The following is a 17,343-nucleotide window of genomic DNA, read 5'->3' as shown; positions in this document are numbered from 1 at the left end:
GAAAAACAGTTTTCTGACATTTGATTTGTTTTTAGAGATGATCAGCAAATATACTTGGCTCTGCCACAGTATCCATGCTTTTTGGCAGATAGCAGATATCGTTCAAAAATTGCTCCCTTCAAAGGGAAACAATTTTAAATTTTTAAACCAACTTTTATGGAGGCCAAGCCATTATTTTTGTTTCCTTTAGTCAAAACAAAAGTTCCTTTTTCTGTAACATGTTATCTGGAAATAAGTATGCCTAAAAAGACAAATATTTAAGTAGCTAAATTAAATTAATAAAAGCTTTACAATGAAAATATTGGTATAAAAATGTAGGCATTTTTATTTGTTCTGTTTATATAACCTTTGCAAAAACAGGTGAAGCTGTACTCTACACATTGATTTGTTTTTCTGGCTTTATGCTGCTTCTTGTGAAACTGCAAATCACAGTAATACAGCCTTTCTGTATAATAATTTGAATTTTATAGTCCATTGATTGTTGGTAATCTAAAACTAAATCCAAAGAAATTATTTTGAAAATGTCTCATTTGGATTTTTGTCTGTTTCTTTTCTCCTGTAACTTTGAGCATCAGTAGTTTTATTGAGCACAAGCTCTTTAAAAAGTACACACTGAAAAATATTCAACAATTAAATTGTCTTACAATGCTTTCAAAGTACTAGCAAATAGCTGCAGCCTTGTCAATTAATGGAATAATTTCCAAACATCTGAAACCCTTTCCAGCCACAGATTGATGATACAAATTTTTGATTACCCTATTAATAGAGATCCATATTAAATCTAAAAGGGACTCTTGTGTAAGAGCCATGCTTGCATATTTTCTGAGTGAGCTGGTACTATAAACCCGAGATATTACCCTTCTACTTTTTGGTCATGCATTTTCTTTTATATTTAATTAGTGTTTTGTACTGACTCCTCTATTTCTTTACCACAGCACTGTATTTTCAAAAAGTGCTTTAGATTCAAGTTGTTTAGCAATTACCCAGCTCCAAATGAGACCACAGAGTTGCAATTTTAATTTTCTTCTGTGTTGGCTCAGCCCATAGAGCTCTGAAAGTGGAGCACTTTAAAATAAGCAAATACTCTTCTGCATTGTGTTTTGTGGATGTCAATTCAGTTTCATGGATTTGATTGAATTTTGGTAAGATTTCCAGTGTTTTAGAAACTGTTTCTTTTTTGAATTGTACTTGGAAGTGGCTGTGCATAGTACTGGGGGAAAGGGAAAGAGGACTATTCCAAATTGAAAGTCTTAGCATTTCTGGAAGTTTTTGCATAAAAATATATACTTGAGTAAAATAGATATCAAGTGTCATAACGTATGTCCTGAATAATATTAAGAGATTTAAAATTTTTAAGCAATATTCATTCCAGATGAAAGTAACTCACTTGAAAAAAAGGTTAATAAAAGGCATACTTTGAAAGTATATTTTTATGTTTATATATTTATACATATAAGGACACATGCATATGCATATAGATACATATTTTTACTGTGACTGTATTGATTTTAATCACGCTTAAACCAGAGATAATTTTGGGTTTAATATTCAAAGCTGAGAGAATAGGATGTACAATGTTCATGGGCTTTGCAGCACTGATTTTCTGAGTCCTAATACTTTATCTCTTAAGCAGATCTGCTCTAATAGCTATTTAGTGCATATATCTATGCATAGTACCATACTACTTAACTTTATATCCTGTTTTCCTAAGAATATATGCTCAAATGGCTTAATGAGGCAAAGGATTTGTTTTGATCATGGTGGATTTGGAAACATTGAATCATTTTGTGTTCTGATAAAAAGGCACATGTGCTAGGGCTGGGAATGGGGATATTTTTGCAGTGATCTAAGAAAACCCCAAATCCCAAACCTTACATGTATGTTTTGCTTCTTATGTAGAATTTGCACAATGAGAACATTACTTAAGAATTCTGAGCTAATGATTTAGTCAAGGTTACACTTTGTTGCCTAGTGCTACTGTTGTGGTTAAGTGTAGCTTCTTTCTTACTTTATCACAGACATGTGCTTGCTTTTATTTTAACCTATATCTATATTTACTCTTTTTCTCTTGACTTGCAGCTCTTTGCTAAAACCAACCCCCCAAAAGGTCTTTATGTCTATGGAGATGTTGGTAAGTATCATTTGCATCCAATAGAATTTTTTCTAAGTTCATGTCTATTTGAATTCTGAAGTGTCTGAAAGCTGTATGTTTATGTAGCTTTATTGGTTTAATGGATCTTACTGGATGTAACATTATGATGTTATTTAATATAATTACACTCTGAATGCTGGAAGCTGTTTGATTGGACCACATTACTGTGTGTAGTTGTTTTCAGCATTACCCATTCTCTTATATTTAAGAACACAATTTAAGAATTTGGGAACTAATTGTGGGAGAGAGATCATAAATTCTAATTGTAACAGTGCAGCATGAAAACATACTTGCTTTCTAAATGAAATACTAACAGGTTTTATGGGTGTATGGGGAGTAATTTGTGCAACCTTTGGGCCATGTCTCTATTTTAAAACAGAAAAAAAAATGTAGTTCTTCCAAGTTTTTGAACAGAAAACATAACTGCTCCTCACAGCAGTCTGGTCTTGTACTTAGCCTGTAGAAAATTAGAGTTTCATTAGGGCCAAGCTGACAAACTGTCATTACTGTAATCAGTACATACTGCTCTTAAATTAACTACCTCTTGAGTGATTTTTATTGTTCTTACTTGAAGGCACAGGAAAGACAATGGTGATGGACATGTTCTATTCTCACTTAGAAGTAGAAAAGAAAAGGAGAGTCCATTTTCATGGCTTCATGTTGGATGTACACCAGAGTAAGTGCAGACACAGGTATTGACAAGAATTTTATAAAATACAGTATCTATTAAAAAGTCTGTCTCATATTCATATTAATCACTGTAATTTTATTTAAATATTTAAGCCGAAAGAAAAGTAAAAAAAAAAAAAAGAAAAGTTAATGCATGCTAGCATTGTTTATCATACCAGCATAGATATTAATTGCATATTATTTTTCAAGTATCTTTTCTGAAAGAAAAATATACATACCTAGTTGTATCTATAACTTGAGTATATTGCTTAGAATGAAATACTTAACTAAATGTTTTCCAGGTGCCAATTAGCTTACCTGAAATCTGAAGAAGGCAATTGCTAAAACTGAAAATGGAAAGGTTTTGAATAAGCAATAACTAAATCAGATATAAATGCCAAGGAGACTGGGACCTATTCTGGTTGAGTAACTTAGTAATAACTGTCAGTAATTCAGAGGAAAAAAGCAATAGAAAGAAGCACATTCCAAGTTTCAGAAAATTTTCTGATCAGCTGAATAAGGCACTTAGTTTTGACAGGGATGCTGTTCTAAAGATTTTAAAACTTGCTTCTGTTTCTAAATTCTGTGACCTTAAAATACTGTCAAATTGTTAACTATTACTTTATTTTACAAGTGTTGTGACAGCTGCATTTTTCTTGGGAAGCTTTCACTGGTGTAAATAACTCAAGCCACTTTTTAGTGCCCACTTTTCAATCGTTGCTGGGTCACTTGAGATATTGTGTTTCCATTTCTTGTCGTTTGTGCTTAATCTTCCTTCTGCAGGATCCTTTTTTTCCTGAATCTTTGTTTATAGTCAGGTGCAATACAATCCACGAGACAGTAAAGTATGGATTTAATTATCTTACCGTACGCCATTATCATCATCTTCACGTGTTGAAGTATAACTGCATTGCTACATCTGCCTTCTTTTAGCTAAATGCATTCTAAGAATACCTTCAGAGCAAGATAAAACTCCAAATTGTATCAGTTTATAGAAGATAGAGTGCATAGCATTCAAGATGTTTTTGACATTTGTTTTACAGCCTTCTAAACAAAATAAGAATCACAAAATCTGTGAGCTTTTAACTGTTGTGTGGATGTGGTTGTAAAGTGTTTTAGCCTCTTGAAACTGGATTAAGTTTGAAGCTTTCTTATTTTTACTGGACCAGTTTACTTTTTATTTGTTAGCTAAGTAATTTGTTCTTCCTGTCTTAGAAAAAGAAATAAGAAATATTTGTTCTTTTCCCTTTTATCATCTAAGGAATACATCGCCTTAAGCAGAACTTACCAGAGAGAAAAGCTGGATTTATGGCCAAATCATATGACCCAATTGCACCTGTGGCAGAGGAAATAAGCAGAGAGGCTGCTCTCCTGTGTTTTGACGAGTTTCAGGTAAGTCATAGATAACTCTTCCATTTCAAGGGAAACTTCATAAAATTACTTTTGATCTTAAAATAGGATACCTGTTACTGCTAATGCAGTATTTGAATCACTGGCCAGTAGTGACTGGTAAAAGTTAAAGACTAGAAGTCACTTTACAGGTTTGAAGATGGTAGGGTTTGGGGTTTTTTTCCACAACAGACAAGATGCAGGTTAGCAGTGTAAGTCCCCTTGCAGTGTTTTTGTTTACCAGTCTGGTCGTTGATCATACAAGGAGGTATTAGAGTTTGTCTAGAGGCTCATGAATTCTTCAGGACAGGGACCATCATCCACCTGATGCTTGCTTGCCACTGATCGTTGCTTTTGTAGTTCATATAATGCAACAAACACTCACAATGTGATTAAGGATTTTAAGAAACTTCTATTGAATTAAATGTGAAAATTAAAAATAAGTTTATAAAATGATCTTTGCCCAAGCTAACTTGATTATTTCATTTGTTTTACACAGTTTGTGAATGTTAATGTCACAAACTTAAATGTAAAATTCTTTATAAAAATGTTTAATAAAAAAACTAGAGGTATTTGGCAGCTTTAACCAGCTGAGATATTTTTTTTAATTCAGAGAGAAAATGCAGAGCAAGATATGAACAGATCTGTGTTAGTTCTCGAATCACCAATAGTAAAATAATCTATTAAGTGAAATTGTCTGTTATAGTGTTAAATTAATACATTTCTAAAATGGATGGAGCAGTTTATGTCTCCTAGCTATTACTTTGCAAACCTCCACACTTGAGGAAATAACTGTCTATGGTTGGCTCCCATGAAGGGACTTTTGGTCAAGTAACAGTTGTTCTTGTTTTAAATTTCTCTTGCATTTTTCAAGCAGAGGTGGTTTCAGAATGTGTGGGGTCATTGCAATTGCTGATGTTCAGTCATTTAATTTGTGCTCTGTCCAGTGAATATGGTTATGCTGGGCTTCCAAAACCTGAGTGTAAAATCTAAATACAGAGACAATTGTACTTACACAATGAAGAAATGAGAAGGTTTGGAAAGGGAATTGTTAGTTGTCCCAGCATTAAATGCTCGAATTGTAGAAAATGGCTTTACCATGTATTAGTATAAATACCTGCTTTTCTGTATGAATGCTCACTGCTTTCATGTGGCAGTACTGTGGTGATTACAGACTGTCTGTCATATTTCCACATTTTAAAGGGAGAGACTGTGGTATATTTTGTGCCCAAGTTGATTGCCTGCTCCCCCTGCTGACTTGCTTGAGGTACACCAATGACTTCAGTTGTAAAAATCATCTGTTCTGTTGAACTGTTGCAGTTGGGAAATTAATACAAGAACTATAAATTTTAAATGTGTTTCCAAGACTTTGCATTGATAAGAGAATTTTAAAAATCTACTTGGTTTGGATATACTAATATTCTACATTCACAGGTTTCTGAATGGCTGGATTTCTTGCCTGATTTTCTGTAACATGGAACTCTACACAGATTCTGCCTGATAAGCAGAGTTCCAGCTTTCTGAATTTTTTCAGAAGGCAATGAATTTGGGATAAGAAACCCTCTGCTTAAATAGTCATAAAGTAGTGCAGTGACTGGAGAGAAACTCACGTGGTGAGACAGTTAACATTAATAATAAGGAGCCATATTTAATTTGGGATGTTTGCAGCTCATTTCTGCAGTGGAGATCATGGCTTTATTTCCCTGCAGTCTGATTTACTAGTATTTAAAGAATTGCTAGAATAAAATGAAACTGGAAAGAGCTGCAGGCTTAGAACATACACTGCTCTGACTTGTGGACAAAGCAAATCTCTGTTTTGACAGATGAAAAGTGAGGTTGTTTTGGCAAAATAATAGTGTGTGGAAACAACATCAGAAAACTATTGAGATTTGCTTTAAACACTTCAAGTTGCTTTCAGATGCCTGCTGAACAAAAAAAAAGGAGAATAACTTGGAATTAATTATTCATTTATCTTAAGAACAGAAACATAGATGAGTGGTATTTTAAACAGGGACAGCAGAACATACTGTTAATGCTCATTTTGCAGAGGAAACCAAATGCAGAACTTCAGAAGACAAAAGCATTGTTGAGGTTGCATTTTCCTCATTGACTATGGGCTAAAGCAGAACAGAAGTATTCTGAAGTGAATCTTTCTGCAAAACCCAGAGAACTATTAAGCAAATGGAGAATTGACTAATTGATCTAGAAAAATATTTCAGTACTTATTTTAAAAGTAATTTTCTGTGTTTCAGTGTATTGTTGTGTTAAAATTTATGTTTTGGTGTTTCTTTGTGCAAATACTGTGTGATGGCCAGGACCTCAGTGACAGCACTATGCTTCTGTGTTTGTCCATTTTGAAGCAGGGTTTTGTCAGCAGTTGCCTGAGCCCCAGACTATCAAGTTCTTAAAGGATTTCTGTGTCTTACTGATCTTTGTCATACAGTTTACTGGAAATATTAAAGTCTTATTTTCATCACAGAACACTTAAGCTATTCTGAAAATATCTTCATTTTGAAGAAAAACCCTAAAATTAAGCCATTTCTAATGATGAGATTTCAGAGCACAGGGGTGGCTTGCAGTAGCCAAATAACTATACACAAGTAGTTAGAAGCTCTAATTTTGGCACAGGACTGTAACTTATGTTAATATTGATAATAAAACCAGAGTCTCCCCTTCTTGGGAAGCTGAGAGATGATGCAGTGTTAACCTTAAGGTACCAATGGTACCATCTGGACTACAAAAGTGAATGAACAATTTAGGGAGTTTTTACTAACCTACATTCTATTAAAAGCCTCTAATAAAAATTAGGCTCTTATTTTTGTGCTAATACTAATTGCTGATAATACATGCTTATGTTTGTCATTCATTACGTGGAACTGTACCAATCAGTGGCTGACTGAGTCTCAGGCACTTAAACATGTAAATTAACTATTAGTCTAGTGTCTTCGCTTTTTTTTTTCTTTTTTCTCTTAAATGCTAATGAAATTTCTCCATTCTCTCCTCTAGCAGGCTCTCCTTATTGGTAATTTGTAGTCTTTGCTTTTGTTATCAGTTGCAGTAAATGCTGGATACAGTAAAAAACACAAGAACTTACGGTCCTGTAGTTACTGTCTTCTACCTGCTTTACCTTGTAGAAATTGTTTATCTTTCCTAAAGTGTATTAGATAAAAAGAGCTCACATTTGCATCCTGGTCCTCAAAATGGCTCTTGCTTTTTGACAGAACTTTCAAGAGGTTTGTTTGGTTTGGGGTTTTTTTTTGTTGTTGTTTGTTTGGTGGTTTGTTTTGTTTTGGCTTTTTTTCTTTTCCTTTTTTTGTAATGGGGCTCAGAATTCTGCATCAAAAACCATTCCCATTAATAGGAGAATGCTACTGGGTTTTTTTATGTGAGCATTATTACCCTTTCATTCCCCGCTTGCTAGAGGCAGCATGCTTTGTAGTACTATTAAACAAAAAGGTTTGTAACAAAATTATTTCTATAATAGAATTTTAAAATTTGGCTTTTAGGTGTGCTTTGTGGTACAAGAAATTCAGCTACCCCTAAGATGCACATCTGTAGTGATTCCTTATGTGTCTTGTGTTCTTAGGAATGGGAGAAATTACTAAATTTTAGTATCCGGTAGAAATAAATTATTGCTAAGTGAAACATAAGCAAGTGTGTAAAACTTACAGTATGATAGTGAATTACTATTTTTTTTTTATTATCAGCTCTTAGGGAGCAGAGAGATGCAAATCTGAGGTGTGTGTAATTATGTAAAAGTTTGTTTTTTATAAAAGAAAAAAATCCATATTAAGGCATTAATAGAGTAAAATAGAAAAAATCTTTGGAAGAAGGAAGCTAGTGTTTATGTATCGTTCATTAAGAATGTTACCACTTCAAAACTAGCTGCCAGAAATGAAACCTAAGTCTTTTACCTAAGTTTCTAGTGTAGTATTACCTTTCTTTTTTTTCTGCACTGAAAAGTAATTTAGAAATTACTTTTGGAAGAATTATGGGGGGTGGAGGGGTGTGGAGTAGAAGAAAACATTATGCTGGGTAAACTTTCTGTGATGGCACATGTGTTGATATCACAGCATACTCATCTAAGGTGCTGAAAGCTCAATATTCTGTCAATCTCTTGTGTAATGGGAATAACTCCCAGCATGCCACCACTGGTTTATTTCCTCAGAACTGCGGTCTGTTTTGGCTAGCCAAAATGCAACAAGTGTCTTTATAATAAGCACAGGGTCTGCAGGAAAATGAAGTGTAATTATCATAAAGGTGGATTATGTATTAAGGTGGTGAACTCCTGTAAAATATGAATTGCTGGTTTTTCAGAAAAACTCGATGCATTTCTTTACAGCATTGTTCCTGTATCCTTTTATTTCGTGGTACTATAAAGCAAATTTGTTAAGCTAAAATTAAGATGCTTAAAGAAATTTTACTTAATGGCTTATCTTGTAGTCATTTTTTCTTCCTTACCCCTCCCCAGTATCTCTTGTTCTACCCATTTTTATTTTTCATTCGTGTTTTGTGCCTGAAGGTTAGAAGAGGCTGACTGTGCTGGAAGTGACTGCCTGCCTTTTGATTATTCATGGACAGTAATAGAAGGCACTTAAAAAGAACAATGAAATTGCTTATTTTTGTGATGGGCCATCTGTTGAATTGTTTTTTGCAACAATCACACAATAGTATCTATGTCATATCATTCTATTTTCAACAGCAGCTGATTATGTATAGTTGGCTACTTGTCTTTATTTTCTGAAGTCCCATGACCATTTTAAATTCACCTCTGCAAACCTTTGCCTCAAAGGTAATAGAAATGTAAAACAGCCGGTGTGTATCTCTTTTTATCTTCTGTTTTTTTTCATGTTGTTCCTAATTAAGTAGGCTCTTAAATGTTTAGGTCTGTTTTCTGTGTCTCCCACCTGTAGTTTCATAATAGAAGTTAACATGGAATCATTTAGCAATTGGTAAAGAAATGGTGGAGTTCTGCAATAAAGAGTGGGCAAGTTTTGAAAGACTGTGGTACATTCACTGCTTATTAATTATCCCTTTTATATTTTTCTCACCAAGCAATAATTAGAATCTTTTTCCATGGCTTTCACTAACAAGCATTTTCCTAGCTACAAAGCCACTTGCAGATCTATTGCAGCAGAAGCTGAAAGCAAGATATAACAAATGTGTTGTCTTCTTAGGTCACTGACATTGCTGATGCCATGATTCTGAAGCAGCTTTTTGAAAATCTCTTCCAAAATGGGGTTGTCGTTGTGGCAACATCCAACAGGCCACCAGAAGGTAAAAACAAACATTCTACCAGTGTTAACCAAATCCAGTGAATCTCAGTATCTTACAAAACAGTTATATTTATATCATACAGTGTTTAGTTCTAAGGAACTCTATAGACTGCAAGAATCATTGATACTCCAGCTTGTCCCCTAGTTTTTCTTGTTCTTAAAGAAGGAAAAGTTTTTCACTTAATCTTACCCTTCCTGTATCTTGAACTCTGTGTTCTTTCCTCCATCACTCTCAAAACCTCCTGTGTTTTCTGATCTCCTCCACTCTATCCAAACCAGTGAGAGGGTGTTTGGGCACAGGGCAGTTGAAGAGGGGTAAAATATTGCCTGTTCTGAATGTGTTTAAGGATAGGAAAAGATCAGATCCTGCCAAAGAAGGGAAATGATATCACATTGCTTCCCAATTTCTATCTCAGAAACTTGCAGATGTGGTCCACCAGCTTGAAGGAGAGGCACTTACCAAGATGCCATTTTTACTTTCTTACAAGCTGGTCTGAGAGAGTTAAGTGGAGAGCTCTTTCCATTTCTACCTCTTTTTTGCAGTGACTAGTTCTTTCTAGTGATTAGCTGAGTAGATCCTTCTACAAAGTTCCCAAATCTGTATGGGTTTTAACCATTCAGTAACTGTAATTTTTTGTGAAGGAGAAAAATGTTTGTGTTGTAGAGCATTAGCAGTTAGCATAATGCATAAACTTTTATAACATTTCAGATTGATCTATTTCAAATACTGAAGAGTTACCTTAATTGTTAACTGTAACAACCATTAATTTTCCCACCCAAATTAATTGAGTAAAAGACAATCACTAACGATGGGCAATTCTACAATGAACTTTATCTTGGCAAAAAACAACAAAAACAACACCCCAAAACAACAAAAAAACCCCACCCAAATGTTTTTATTAGGGAAGAAAATTATTTCCCATTGGCTTATTTTCCTTTTCTGCACAAAAAAGATGGAATTGTAACTGCTGTAGTTATGTTGATTACAGATAGACTGAATGCTGGTGCTTTACTCACTTGAGAGCCATCCTTGGGTTATTTTTAAGGACTACTCTTTAAAGTTCAGGAGAATTTTTACCATAACGTGAGGATTGTAGCCAGTGCTTTAAATCAAGATGTAATTTTGTGACCTTTATGGTTGTATGGGTGTTTTTCATATACATTAAGTCACTGTATCAACCTGAAATACATCCGCCTATATTAAGTACCCCAGAGAATGACAAGAACAGCATTTCCAAAATTACTGTTTATTTTTCTGATCTCATGAAACAGAGACATAACACACAGCTCACAGTCCTATCAGCTAGAAGAACTAATGGGGGTAGGTGTCTTACATTACTGTTACATATTCACTAATTTTTGCAAGTAAATATGCAGTTGATTGCTATATATTTTAACAAATCTATGACTATCCTGATTTGCTGAGTTGGGAATGAGCATGATACATGATTTCCTAGAACTTTTTTAGTAATTAGGGTAATGGAATTATCTTTACTGCTAATTTTTCTCAATGTTTCCACGTACATATCCAATTTTGTGAAATCCATTCTGTAGGTGGCGTGTTGCTGTCTCATGGATGCAGCATCTTCTGTCCACTGTGAGGTGTTGGTAAAGCATAAAAGCTTTAGTGTAGCTGTGGCCTTCAGGCCTTATGAGGAATATAAAGGTTAATCATAACCTGGCATGTGCTTTATGTGGAATTTTGGTGATATCTCTGCCAGCTGTCTGTATTCTCTTTATTCATTCCTTTTGTCAGCTACAGGTGCTAAGCTGCCTTTTTATAAGGCTTCTGAACATTAATGAAACAGAGCAGATCATCATACTGTTGTAAATTATTGTGTTTTCAGAGAAGTCATTCTGTTGTGAACTTGTTGGGCAGTTGGTTAATTTCCAGGGAAGAAAAGTTTATAAATACATAGAGATAAGATGAAAACTGCTGCTTTGCCGTTTTTGTTAATTTGTATTTTGTTTGATGATGCAGGTCTGCATTTTGTTACATAATATACTATTTTTTTCTTTCTTCAGTTGTATTTTTAGCAACTTTGCCTAAGTTTACATCTTAATTTAATGTTCAGGTTTTTGGCCTTAGGGGTGATCCTTTTTCTTGCTTTTGAGGAGGAAGTGTACCTGGCAGAATTGCTAGAAGATAAAGCATATTACAGAACATCAAATAAGAATGATGCTAACTTAGTAAAGACAAATTGTATATTTTTAGTTTGTGTGGGGTTTTTGCCCTCTGCCAAATACTTGGGTTTAGCAGTTGCATAGTTTGGCCTTACAATCGATACCAATGTATACCCAGCATTACAAATATTTTTTAAACCCTTACTTTAAAACAGATGCTGCTCTAATTTCTTCTGCTATAATTGGTTTTATGTCATTAGAGATCTAAGTAATTTTTTGCTTCCTGCTGTTTTCACATTTCTAGGGATGTTCCGTTCTACCTTAAGGGTGTTTTGAATTTTTGTATAGTAAAATAAGATAAATGAATTTTAGCTCTCCTTTTCTGCCTTTTGTTCCTCCTCCTGTCTCCAGCAACACTGAGTTTTATTTGCTAGACTAGAAGACAAGCTGATGTTATTAAGACTAAGTAGCAAAATGGTACTGATTTCCTTTCTTTCAGATCTCTATAAAAATGGTCTTCAGAGGGCTAATTTTGTACCATTCATTGCTGTGCTGAAGGTAAGGAGAGCCACTTGTTTAATGCTTTTCAATTCTGCCTGCTTTATTAATTAATTTGTAGAAGATTTGTAGAGGATTGCTTTAGTGCAAGTTTCCACATTATATATATCTGCTTTAGCTATTTTGAACAAAACTAATTGAAGGTAAGGCAAGAAGGGACTTTTTCCTTCTGGAATTAACATGTTTTTAAAGCTGGACTTTTTTAACATGACAAAAAATTATCTTTTTGACTAAGGCAGCAGAAAGTGTTTGTTTGGATAAGATTTTCCTGCTGGTGCAGGTATGCTGTGTAACATAGTGTCCCTCTAATATTTATACTGTGTTGTACTTGTGGGTATCTTACATTTATAATGTAGCAGCTTGCAGTTACTTTGATGTAAGGAAAGTCGGGTTTGTTCTGTACTTCTCAATTACCTTGTTTCTGGGTCTCTCTCCTCTGTAAGTATTTTTTTTTCAATGGCTGTTTGTGAGGCTTCACATAATGTTCAAGAAGCAGTGGCTCTGCAGCAAGCTTTCTTCAGTCTGCATGTTGTATTGTGGGAGGTCAAAAACTATAATTGCTTCATTTAAATTTAAAAATGGAGGATCCTTCCTCTGTGAATAACACAATTGGTGCTTATTTTGCTGTTAAAAAGAATACAAGCTGAAATGACACTTAGAAGTTGTGGACAAGTTGCAGATATTTTTTATTCCCAAGCTACAATTGTATTGTTATGTTATTGGGGGCTAACATACAGGTCTCTTATCCTGCTCTGGATTGACATGACATGTAAAATGGAAATATCAGCATTTCCCTACTTCACAGAAGTATTGCTAGAATAAACACATAAATAATGTTAAATAATATTGGTATCTAGGATAAAAGAGCTGTAAGGTTGAATTTAGGTAGGTTTGGCTTTTTGATAGGAGATTTGGAATTGCTGAATTGATGCATTGACTGGATGTTTCTGTTCAGATGGTCAGCAGTAAAGCAGCTAACAATGCCTAGCAGTTTCAGTGGGCCCTCTCAGAATTATAAGATTGCTTAATTGCCTAAGAACCTTTGAAAATCCCATCTAATGTTGACATTTTTACAATTATCAGGTTTAAAAGTTAATACGCCATTCACATGATTATGGCACTCGGGTGCATCTCAGAATGGCTGTGTATGAAGTCAGGGATGTTACCAGTGAGAGTGGTTCTTAACTGGATGGCTTTAGAGAAGTAAGGAACATAAAAACAAATTAACAACCACTTCCATTTCAAATTGTTGAAAAGGGTTTATTTTGTAGCTGTCTGCATAGGATGAGAACTCCCAATCATAGAGTATTTTCAAGCATAGAAGTAGTTTCATATGCATTTGCTTTTTGAAATGCAGCAACCATGGCAGATCATTCTTTTCTATATGCCTTTCTTTGTTGACTCCTAGTTTTCTCCCTGATAAACATAAGACTTTTTCATTTCAGTGATCATCAGGCTTTAAGAATATCTATCATGTATGCTTATTTATAGTTTCCTTTTTTGTCTTTTTAGCTAGCTGAATTAAAAAAATGTGAAATGTAGTTTATGCATCAGAGCACCTTATCAGGACTGGGAAGGTAATAAAAATTTTTTAGTAGGAAATAGATGGAATGCTGAGAGAAGCAGTAAAGGTGGCTTAGTCTAAAGAATGGAGTACTGCAAAAAGAAACAAGTAGCACAACCCAGACAAGGGGCAGATGAATATTATCATCATAATGAATGAAGGGAGAAGCAAATGTTAACGTAATTCACAAGAGCAAATACTGGATTTCCTGTCCTTGTTCTTTTTCCCAGCACCTTTGTGTTTTTACACTGCTCTAAATATATGTGCCTTCAATGTCACTTTAATAAATATTACCAGTGTAACAATATTCTTTCCCAAAGACATAATGACCAAAAGCTGGATCAGAGAAAGCGTATTCACAAAATACTTTTCTGACCCTGGTTGGGAAGTGGAAGGATAAGGGCATGACATTAAAATTATTAATAAAAAAATATTGAAATCTACATTTTTAATTCAATATAGCAGAAGTCAGCATTTAAAAACCACACTGGAATGTATTCTAGAGTACAATTTTAACCATTGACCTTTACATTACAAAGGTGTGGATAGAACATTGATACTCTGGCTTTGGTGGTTTGAGAAATGCAGATTTAGGCCTCCCCAATGTGTAGAATCTGTGTGATGATATTGGTGTGAGTGGATAAAGTAGCTTCTGCGTCAGATGTGCGTAATTCTGTGACTAGGAAATGTAAATGTGATTTCTTCTGGGATTTTTGTGAAAATATGAAGGAAAACACTGCATTAGTTGCTGGCAAATATTTGATTTACTGTCTTCTCAACCTTTCCCTCAATCCAAGCCATGTGTGTCTGTCAGTCTCATCTGACCTGTCCCCTGGTACTGGCTTTGACAGCTGGGACTAACTCCTGGCTTAGTTTTCCCTGGGCTCAGAGCCTCCCAGAGGGCTTTTGTTTGGGGTTTAGTGGGAGTGAATAGGTTGGGTTGGTTTTGTTTGTTCTTTTCAGTAATTAACTTTTATGATCATAAATCTTAAAATAAGACTTGAGCACTAAAAGTAGTTCAAGTTCAGCACAGGAGTTTCAAATTTCTTCAAAGTTTCTTGGGAAGGTGGAATGAATGGAAACTAATGGCAGTATATTTCTGTGAAGAAATGCTTCACTTGAAATATATTTCAGGCTCTTTTCATTTTTGTCAGTGGAATACATACTCTCTAGATACCTGGGTAACTGTTACACAAATATCTTTTCTTGTCTTCAAATGATCAAAAGTAATGGTTTCTTCCCCAGATCACAGAGTTACCTGTGTTCATCTTGAATTTTGTTTTTATTTTCTACAGTCTATGTAATTCCAATATCTGTGTTTGAGTTCTGTTTTTTACAAAGATAACTGTAAAGCTGTTTCTATGGAATAAGCAAAAGAGTGAAATAGCACTCTAAAGAAGATACAGTTATCTTCCAGAGTTTGTCCATATTGTCTTTCTAGGTGGTAAATTGCTGGGACAAGTGATTGTTGTGTGAGGTTGCAACTGAAAAGTTCCAATTTTTAGAGCCACTTGAAAACTTCATGTCCTACAGCTGGTAGCCGCATAAAAGCCTCAGGTCTGTGTCATTGGGCAGGTCAGTAACAGCACTGGCAGCTTTTTTTGCCCTGTGTATGCTTCCAGTTCAATTCTGATCTTATCCCAGTGTTCTCTTCTTTTGAAATATTAAATAGTTTGAGATGTATTTTTTCGGTGATTTTTTAATCCTCTAACTCAAAGCTTTATAAACAGGGGAAAACTCTGAATTCATCAGTTCATAGTTGTGGCTATGATTCTTTGGGACTCTGTATTCCTTATGAAAGAGTTTAGTTTCTGCAACAGATAAGAGTGCGTCTTCAATCCATGAAATTTTACAAAGATAGAGCTTTACAGACAAAAGAAGTATTAGGAAGAAAAATCTTTTAATTCTATAATTGTTATTCGATTCAGTCTGTTCCGATTGAGCTTTTAATCTCACAGGATCTCTTGCTGAGCATTTTAAAGTGTGTGGAATTCCTCTGTGAATTGTTTTTAAAGACAGTTCTTGAGAAAACCATTGATTGCTCACAGTTACTTTGTTCAAATGCAGAGACCAGAAATACTCTAAAAATTGATACTCTCTACCTAAAAGAAATATACAAAGTTTCTAAATGTTTTAAAGCTGATTTACAAATAAAGCTGTGTGTCTTGGAATCACAGAATTGTTAAGATTGGAAAAGACCTTGAAGACTATTGAGTCCAACTGTTAACCCATCACTGCCAAGTCCATCACTAAACCATGTCCCCAGGTGCCACATCTGCATGTCTTTCCTCCAGGGATGGTGTCTTGCTTCCTTGGGCAGTCTGTTCCGATGCTTGACAAACCCTTTTGGTGAAGAAATGTTAATCCCAGGTCCTTTTTTGCTATGGAGCTTCCCAGCCATTCTGTCCCCAGCCTGTGGAGCTGCCTGGGGTTGTTGGGAGCCAAGGGCAGGACCCAGCACTTGGCCTTGTTGGAGCTCACACCACTGGCCTTGGCCCATGGATTCAGCCTGGCCAGATCCCTCTGCAGAGCCTTCCTGCTCCCAAGCAGATCAACATTGTGCTGGTCTTTAACAACTTGGTGTAAGATACTATGTGAGGATCTTGGGGGAAAAAAAAAAAAGGGAAAAAAAGCATGCTTTTTTAATTTACTGTTTTGGCAGTAATTTTGGCAACATTTTAATTTTGGCAGACATTTAATGAAGACATTTACATCAACCCTTAACTGTTCTGAAGTCTAACTCTAATTCAGTGGCTAGTTCAATGTTTCATTCTCTGAAAGTCAGGAAGGAAAGCCCCTCAAATAATTTGTTGTGTAGAGTCAGTAACTCGAGTGAGCAATTCTTGCATTTCCAAAGGTTTCCTGGAAGTGTAGCATGAGGCTTCAAAATGTCAAGCTGTGCTGAAGTACCGAGTATGTAACTTCTGTGTTTTGTCAGGTTTTCTTCATGCAATAGACTTGCACTACACTAAATTTTAACTAACAGTCAAAAAGTTTTAGGGCCCTTCATAGTCTGAGTATAACTTTAAAAAGCCAAATTTTAGAAAAAAAATCTTTGGCTTTGGCTACCTGCATTTTGCTTTGAGTAAAGGGGAGGAATCAGCTAGAAATCTATTGTCAGTAGGACATGAATTTACTTTCAGCATCTTTTTTTCTCTTCTTTTTTTCCTTCTGCTATTAGCGACCAAATAATTATTTATTTTAAATAATGTTTGGTTAAAATGACTTTTAACCGTAAGTAAGCATTGTACACTTCTCTCAAACAGAAAGCAATGCATTATTTATACGCTGTATTTCCCTGTCTTTCTTCAAATCAGTTAATGATTATTTATTTAGAATGTTGCTGGCTGTGGTTTTAATTAAAGTGCACCCTTTCCTACAAAGCAAGAAACTGAGGAATTGAAAAGCATTTTCAGTTTTCAATAGCTTAGTATGGGAACGTGAAAAATACTTGTTTTAAAAACATTTAGAGCTGCCTCTAAGGAAATTGTGGGAGTTAGTTTTGTACAAAGGCATTTGGTAGATATAAAATGTCTTTGATGGTGCAGTCAGCTTTTGTCCAACCACCTGTGTGAGAAATGCAGGGATTTGTTGAGTGGCGGATCTGCCTC

At 34.9% G+C, this 17,343-nt stretch overlaps 1 protein-coding gene across 1 annotated transcript in view; it reads left to right on the top strand.

Moving 5' to 3' along the window:
- AFG1L (AFG1 like ATPase) overlaps positions 1–17,343 on the top strand; it is a 64,147-nt gene that overhangs the window by 11,765 nt on the left and 35,039 nt on the right. Inside the window, exons 3-7 of the mRNA XM_059468986.1 lie at positions 2,080–2,131; positions 2,727–2,828; positions 4,083–4,213; positions 9,388–9,487; positions 12,110–12,168. Of these exons, the coding sequence (XP_059324969.1) occupies positions 2,080–2,131; positions 2,727–2,828; positions 4,083–4,213; positions 9,388–9,487; positions 12,110–12,168 (444 nt within the window). The remainder of the gene's footprint in view (positions 1–2,079; positions 2,132–2,726; positions 2,829–4,082; positions 4,214–9,387; positions 9,488–12,109; positions 12,169–17,343) is intronic.

Source organism: Ammospiza nelsoni, chromosome 3, assembly GCF_027579445.1.
Source record: "Ammospiza nelsoni isolate bAmmNel1 chromosome 3, bAmmNel1.pri, whole genome shotgun sequence".
NCBI classification, from domain to species: Eukaryota; Metazoa; Chordata; class Aves; order Passeriformes; family Passerellidae; genus Ammospiza; species Ammospiza nelsoni.
Note: the sequence above shows the minus strand (reverse complement) of the source record. Positions and strands in the feature narration are given on the sequence as shown.